Below are 7,601 nucleotides of genomic sequence, written 5' to 3'. Positions count from 1 at the left end.
CCACTAAAAGTTGATCATAGGAGTCACCTTAAGTCTCCACAGTATCGTCCAACCAATCAATTGATCTAATAGGTGCAATCTTTGTAGTGACAGTACCAATAGGATGAGGCTACTAAACCTTGTCATTTCGATAATATTAATAAAAATATATTATATATTCTCAATATTAATTTATATATTCTCCCAATAACATATAGTAAAATCATATCTCAATGATTTAGTAAACCTTAAGGAAAAGACATCAAATAATTAATTGGGGAGGGAAAGAAAGAAATATATAGTAAAATGTGAAATGGAAATAAAAATGATAATATAATTGCACCAAAGATGCCGTGAGACATTTCATGTATAGATAAATGGCGGCTTCCGCGATGCATGCGCGCTTATCTAAAGCCTAAAGAGGGAAGGCTGGAAAGGAAATGGGTGGGAGAGGCATCGTCTGCGCTAAGTCGCTGCTCCCTGTGCTCTCCACCCGTCTCAGTCCCCTCCGTCGGATCTCCCATCTCGCGGTCCGCATGGCCTCGCCCGATCCCCCCGCCCCTCCCCCCTCCTCCTCCTCCGCCGTCGATTTCCTCTCCCTCTGCCACCGCCTCAAGGTGAGCTCCCCTCTCGGACACTCCTTTCTTTCTTGAACATGGCGTTCGCTTAATGCTTGGGGGTCTCGGCCCGGTGCTCCTCAGACCACGAAGAGAGCCGGATGGGTGCGGCGCGGCGTGCGAGAGCCGGAGTCGGTGGCCGACCACATGTACCGGATGGGCATCATGTCCCTCGTGTTCCAGGACATTCCCGGGGTTGATCGAGATAGGTTAGGGTTTCCACTATCCGAGAGCCGCCCGCGGGTCATGTTTCCATGGATTCTCTAACACTTTACGTGGCTCTTCTTGTTGATTAGGTGTGTAAAGATGGCGCTCGTGCATGATATCGCCGAGGGTAAGACGGTAGATCTTTGGTTTTGGATAATCCCTTTCTTTTGTTGTCATTTTTGTGCCATTTGATTTTTATTCGCCTGTTCAGATCCACCAATTAGTAACTTAGGCGAGCCCCAAAAGTCTGCAACTACATTGATTTAAAGATTATGAACTTTTCTTTCTTGTATACTTTCTACGTGGTGTAATCTAGTATTTGGGACCTTATGATTTGTTATTATTGTTGGTATGCTTAGAATCATGGCACTCTTAAATCATGGCTCGGTTCATTTTCCTTTAGTTATATGTTTGTACTTATTCTATTGGAGGATATGCTATACTATGAACAATCTTACTTGATAAAAGATTTTAAGGTTGGTAGTATTTAAACAATCTGTAAAAAGCGAAAAGGAAACTGACAAAATATAGACCACAAATACCAAGGTATTTTTGCTTGATGCTTTTAATGATACAATGTTGCCTTGTATATATATTTATCTTGTCAAATTGGTAGATACTAGTCTTTTAGTGGTCAAATTGATGATTTTGAAAGTAACAATGCTAGGATCTTTATTAAGACAGCATTTTGTTTTATTGACCTCTACTGGTCCTACCTTCAAAAACATATTGCTTTCTTTTTTGCTTTATTTGATTTCTGTTGTTTTGATCAACTTTTCCATTAGCTATTGTTGGCGACATAACTCCAACTGATGGTGTACCAAAGTTGGAAAAGAGTCGAAGGGAGCGCGAAGCCTTGGACTACATGTGCAAATTACTTGGTGGGGGATCTAGAGGTATATGAAGGTCTTTTCCCTTGTTACATATAGAGATCTAAACAGAAGCTATGGTTCCAAGTCACTATTTTCTTTGTGTCTTCTTTCTCAGTGTTGATTCTAATTGAAAATAAAGTGAAGTCAGCTTTGACAAGCATTGCTCACTGATGTATGCATGCAAAATTTGTTGAAGCAGTTTCAGAAAATGTATTCCAGTTTTATTATCCAATATATATAACCACAAGTTCTGATCATATATGTTCTCAGTAGTTTATTTTTTTCCAACTTTGGATGGGGTACCCATGCTTTCTAACAACATCGGTTGATCCATATTCTATGTTTGCTTGTTTGGCAAAAACTACCAAAATATCTGGCCTGCAACAAACTCACTGTCCCCGCTGTTAGCATATAATGTTGAATGTCCAAAATGTTACAAAATGGCAAAACATGGTTCACAAGTATGACCAAAGACCACTGTTTAACCTATGCGAAATAGGTAAATGGTGTTCTTGACCAACTCGAACACACATAAAAGCACTGCATTGCCAACACCAAGAGAAGGAGAAAGATTGATGCATGGACTAGTGATGAACATGAATCATAGGACATGTTAAACAAGTCTGAAGAGGAATATCTCCAAGCAAAGCTCTTGTTGACATTCTCTATAGTGAAAGATCTTTTAGTCCTCTATTGCTTTTGGTTGCATGAAAACATGATGCAAGTCCACCATATGATAAACAAACAATACAGATAGTGACTTTGTAAGAGCAAATTGCATCATCCTCTATCTCATTCTTAGCATGTCAATTGCAAGTAAATGTTGGTTTGATATGAATAACGCAAATTGCCTTGTGGTATACTTTTTCATGCACAATGTTGAATGCCTTTTTTCTGTCAGCTGTACAACATAATAACTAGTCTGCTTTTCATATCCCTCTTATTTATTTTAGCACCCATGACTTGGTATTGAGATCAACATTATATGAACGTGTGAATAAGGTTTGTTGTACTGTAATGTACCACTCGGTATAGGCGGTATATACTGGTCCGATAGGAGACTGGTATAGGCGGTACATCGGTATACTCCCATGTATCGTGTGTCGTTATGCTCGGTATGGCTCAATACAGCTCGGTACATATCGTACCGACAATCGGTCGATACACCGGTATGGATCGGTTAGGCAAACCATGCGTGTGAATGCTCATTCATCCTTATATACTTTCTCATCTTGATATTTTCAAGTATATTGTGGAACATACTGTCACGGCCTTAGCTGGAATTGCCTAAGGCGTGAGGCACCCTTGCAGCCAAGACGCGAACTTAGCTTGCGTTGCCTAAGTCGCGAGGCACCCTTGCGGCAAAGACGCGAACTTAGCTTGCATTGCCTAAGTCGTGCTTCGCCCTTGCGATATTGCTTCGCAAAGATCAGCCCACTTGTAACCTCTCGCAGGTCCTGAAGGATCTGTAAAAGAGAAATTTGATTAGTTCGAAAGAACGAGCGACGGACAAGTCCCGATATCTCGCGAAAAGAGGGGAAGCTTTACAAGCAATTCAGCGAGCACCTTGCGTGCACGAGAGAAAAGAGGGAGAGGGGGGAAACAAGGACTTTAGAGGGTTGAACGAATAGCTGCAAGTCCACAAACAGCTGCTCACCGGGTGTCGGGCGTGACAACAAATTCCCGTCAAAGGTAACGTGCGAACTTGCGAAAGGTTGTTCAACGCCCGACACTATACCGAAGCCCCATCCAGCCCTGTGCCACTCGGGGGGTTCAAAGGGGCTGAGATGGTTGACGTTTTGGTGAGCGGAGGCGGGCTGTAGAAAACAGCCCGCGACACACGAAAATGGAGCTGTTTTGGGGTTGTTTTGCTCGGTTCGGTGAGCGGTCGCTTTGTAGCGCTGCAACTTGTTTGAACTTACATTTTTACAAGCAAAATGACTCAAAACCAAGGCAAAACAGGCTGCCAAGTAGCTGTATATGTAGATGAGAGCGACGAACGGTTCGTTGAACGGAGTTGTTGCGGGTGCGCGACGACCGTTCGTGACAATACATTGCTGAAGGTCCAGAATTCATTTTTGCTTGGTCTTACAAACAAGTTGAGTGGTAGATCTAATTCCACAAAGAATGTTTTCATTATTTATTTTTTAAATCTAACTTGTTTCAGTGGTATGAACAATATCGGAACAAGTTCTCCCCAGCATAGTGTTCTAAAGAATGTTATCATATTTTTAAGTATGATTTTAACTTGTTGCTTCAGGTTTGCAGCAAGTTCTTGTGTTTACATATTTTCTTATACTTTGCAGCTAAAGAAATAGATGAGTTGTGGATGGAGTATGAAGATAATTCTTCTCCAGAAGCAAAGTTAGTCAAGGATTTTGACAAGGTACATTTCTACATGTTATTATCAAGAGGAGTGCTGTTGTAGGGAAGAGCTGAACTTTGTGCTTTGCTTAGAATTACCTTTCTAATAGAGATAGTTCCAAGTTCAAGAGCTCTCTAGGTAGATATTGTGATTGAACCACTATATCCAATCTTCTCTGGTGATATCAGTTGTTTTACCATATTTGATTTTGTTAGGTGTCCTTTGTGTTGATATCAGTTATTGTACTGTTCTTAAGTATGTAATATATTTAACTCTTATATGTCAATTTGGAGTCGCCTCTTTTTCCAATTTCTGACTAGACTACATGCTTAACTTCCACAATATCAAATAGGCAACTAAATATATCACCCTCAACTATCATCTTCTTCAGTCTGAAACATTTTAGAACAGTAGCATTTTTTCTGATTTTTGAGATAGTGAATCAACATTCAGACATCTGTTTTTTTTCTCACCTACATCATTCATTTGTTTATATGATCCCTTGACCTACAACATTGATATACTTTGCTTGTAAAATTTTTTTATTATGGTGTTTGCTGTTCATTGATCTCACTAGTTATTTTTTAGAGTTTGTGTCATCTAAAAGGTTTCAATTAATTTTGCACTCTTAAATTTTGAATTTTTTCCCCCTCAAGGTGTGTATGGTAGCTCTTAAAATTTTCCCCCTAGATAATGATCAAATTATCACCAAAGTAATCTTTAAGTTCATTCTCTCACTACTTTGTGCACTAGTTTATCTGTCAGGCCCTTTGGAACTCAATAATTGCTTTCTTGTACAGGTTGAGATGATTCTTCAAGCTCTAGAATATGAAGATGGTAAGGTTTTGCACATTTGTTCTGGTAATTGAATGACTGTTTGCACTTTCTTGTGGATCACAATATTCATGTACTGAACAATTGACCTGAGAGGAATATGACATGTTAATTATAAAAATGAGGTGTAAGAGGTTGAGGATTTTTGTTAAGCTTAGAACCGATAGGTATGGGGAAACTGTTTGTGACTACAAATTTAATAGGGACTATCTCCAACAATGTTCATTAAACCAGCCCAGTTTGAACTATATGATATTCATATGTTATTTTATTGCAACAAATCATTTTGGACTGGAATGTTGAACTTTGAAGCTATCATCTTCAAGTCTCTTTCAACTTCAAGACATGCATAAATTTTGTGCATCATGTGAAATTTCAACGACATTGTCAAAGTGACATAAAGCTTAGAAAGGAATTAGCTCTTTCTCCTTGGCTTGCTCACTGGCAGCTTATATGTTGTGCTGCACTTGCTTTTTGTGCAAGTCTATGCAGCTCTTGTATAACTTCTATTTAGTGAAATCACTTATCCGAGTATGTTTTTTTTCATTATAAATAAACAATATTATCTATCCTCTAAATTTGGTTGAACTTTTCTGATTTGTGTTGGATATTAATCAATGCAGAGCAAGGAATTGATCTGGAAGAATTTTTTGAGTCTACTGCAGGTATGAGCTTTGTGCCCACTAGAGAAATTTTAACAGTTAAATACTTTTGTCAAGACCTGTACCATCCATGTTCTTTTCTGGCATTGGACCAATTTATTTTATAATAAAGGCAAACCTTGCCAAAAGAAACCTTTATTCTTCCAAGCTTTTAAGAACAAATCTCTTAGGAGAACTAATAAAATAGAAAAAAACAATAGCAAACCATAAAGTCTAAATTATATGGGTTGGCTAATGGATGTTTTCTGGTGATTGAAAGTTGTTTAGGGCAATATTACCAATCAAACCGAAAAGCAGCCATATGTTTTTTATGGACTCTTATAGATTTTCTTTGGTGTTCTCCTACTTTCTTTGCACAACAAATCTTAATTTAACTCACTCGCTTCGTCTTAATCCGAGAATCTGCATCTCCTCGCATATATCCATACTGTTTAAAATGATTTCTCTTATTTTTATTGTTACTTTAATAATATTATTTGTTATTAAAATTATGCATGATTCATCCAGTTTCAGTCCTTGATATTTTAAAATTGATAGTTTCTAGTGTTTGTTTCATATCTTAAATTTAAGATTAGTCCCAACTTTTATCAATCAGAACACATATTTTATGCAACTATGAAGGCCAAACGACCAAGTCTTTCCGTACCGAATGCATTAGTTTGATCTTAATGTACAGCGCTCAGTTCTTAGTAGTCTTTATGTATAGAAAAGAATATGGGTTGATCTTTCTTAGACCATAGTGTGTATTTTAACCCTCTCACTCCTTTGGGATTTTACATGAGTCGGTTTTTGGAGCTGCAACTCTCCTAAGTAAAAGATGCTTGTTGAAATTGTCCATCCTAAATTTCTCTTCCACACTAAAATGTCATATGCTTTGCAGGTAAATTTCAGACTGATATAGGCAAAGCCTGGGCATCAGAAATCGCATCAAGAAGGAAAAGAGGAAAATAATGAGGGGGATGATATGGTATCAAGGACTTAAGAGCTCGTCTTCCCCTGTTTTCCATTGATATGTGCAATCCTCTGACGTCGTGGTATTCTGGCCGATTAAGCCGCTCCTGTAAAGACAGCTGAACTGAGGAATTTGACGGCAAATCACATTGGATCCCATCTACCCTATGTACGCTATTTCTTCTGTCTCGTCACATATTCTGAACTCCTACATCACCTAAACCACAAGCAAAAGAAAATGATGACTTATTCTACATCATGGAGCTTAGAGATAACCATCTAAACATCTACATTGAATTCTACATCAGAATTCCCTCTCCTGACTTTAATTGTCTTGAATTATTATCTGTGGAAGTCGCTTTTGTTCATCTTTCAAGTTTTGACTAGTAGAAAATGCAACCAAGTGTACTTGGATGAAGTGAGAGCACATGCCTCTCCATGTGCATTTGAATGGACCTAGTCATTGTGTGTTATGGCGTTTGGGAGAGCCTTTTTTGCTCCTCAAAGTATGTGTTGTTTTAGGTTTGCAGCGTAGTTGAACAGTATTTGAACACTTTATCTTTTGCCGAGTCTCAACTTGATGTTAGGCCTCAAGATTCTTGACTAAAATAATTATTTTTAGTTTATATAAATTAACAAATAGAATAAGATTCTCTACATATGATATTGTGATAAAACAAGCCTATCTATGCGTGTCATCGTGAATATGAAGCATGAGGATCCATGACATTGATGTTATCACCAAACTAAATCATGCTTAATCCTTCATTTAAAATCGAGCATCTCTATCTCTATCTCTATCGCACCAAAGTCAAGACGGTGTTTGTTGCCGGCTGTCAGTTTTCATCAACTTGGATGAAAAGATCATGATATTTAAATGAAGCATTGATTAAGTCGTCGCTCTTTAAATTTATTTTTGTAAGTAAACCCATTTCTTTAATCTTGAGATACAAGTCTTAACTTGGATATAGACCAAGTCAATTAAATCCAATTACGTCGGCTATACTTTAGCTTAATCATTTTTGTCGCTTTTCCCTATCTCGTATCATTTCTTCTTTTTTATGGCAATTTACACTCTGATATCCTCGTCACCCCTATTTAGTCAATGACTCGT

General features: G+C 38.1%; 1 protein-coding gene across 1 annotated transcript; it reads left to right on the top strand.

The window, feature by feature from the left end:
- The first annotated feature begins 380 nt into the window (after positions 1 to 380).
- LOC135676025 (uncharacterized) lies at positions 381 to 6,863 on the top strand. The gene is made up of 8 exons (XM_065186788.1): positions 381 to 596; positions 681 to 805; positions 893 to 930; positions 1,589 to 1,699; positions 3,982 to 4,061; positions 4,841 to 4,877; positions 5,498 to 5,539; positions 6,417 to 6,863. Exons 1-8 carry the CDS (start codon positions 420 to 422, stop codon positions 6,485 to 6,487), a joined length of 681 nt encoding a protein of 226 aa, XP_065042860.1. The 5' UTR covers positions 381 to 419; the 3' UTR covers positions 6,488 to 6,863.
- The last annotated feature ends 738 nt before the right edge of the window (positions 6,864 to 7,601 follow it).

Source organism: Musa acuminata, chromosome BXJ1-1 (genome assembly GCF_036884655.1).
Source record: "Musa acuminata AAA Group cultivar baxijiao chromosome BXJ1-1, Cavendish_Baxijiao_AAA, whole genome shotgun sequence".
Classification (NCBI taxonomy): Eukaryota; Viridiplantae; Streptophyta; class Magnoliopsida; order Zingiberales; family Musaceae; genus Musa; species Musa acuminata.
Note: the sequence above shows the minus strand (reverse complement) of the source record. Positions and strands in the feature narration are given on the sequence as shown.

Bases quoted from the DNA above. Each gene is read 5' to 3' on its own strand.
- LOC135676025 (XM_065186788.1), top strand. From the start codon at position 420: ATGGGTGGGAGAGGCATCGTCTGCGCTAAGTCGCTGCTCCCTGTGCTC. The intron at 806-892 runs GTTAGGGTTTCC...CTTGTTGATTAG, and splicing joins CCCGGGGTTGATCGAGATAG to GTGTGTAAAGATGGCGCTCG. The intron at 4,062-4,840 runs GTACATTTCTAC...TTTCTTGTACAG, and splicing joins TAGTCAAGGATTTTGACAAG to GTTGAGATGATTCTTCAAGC.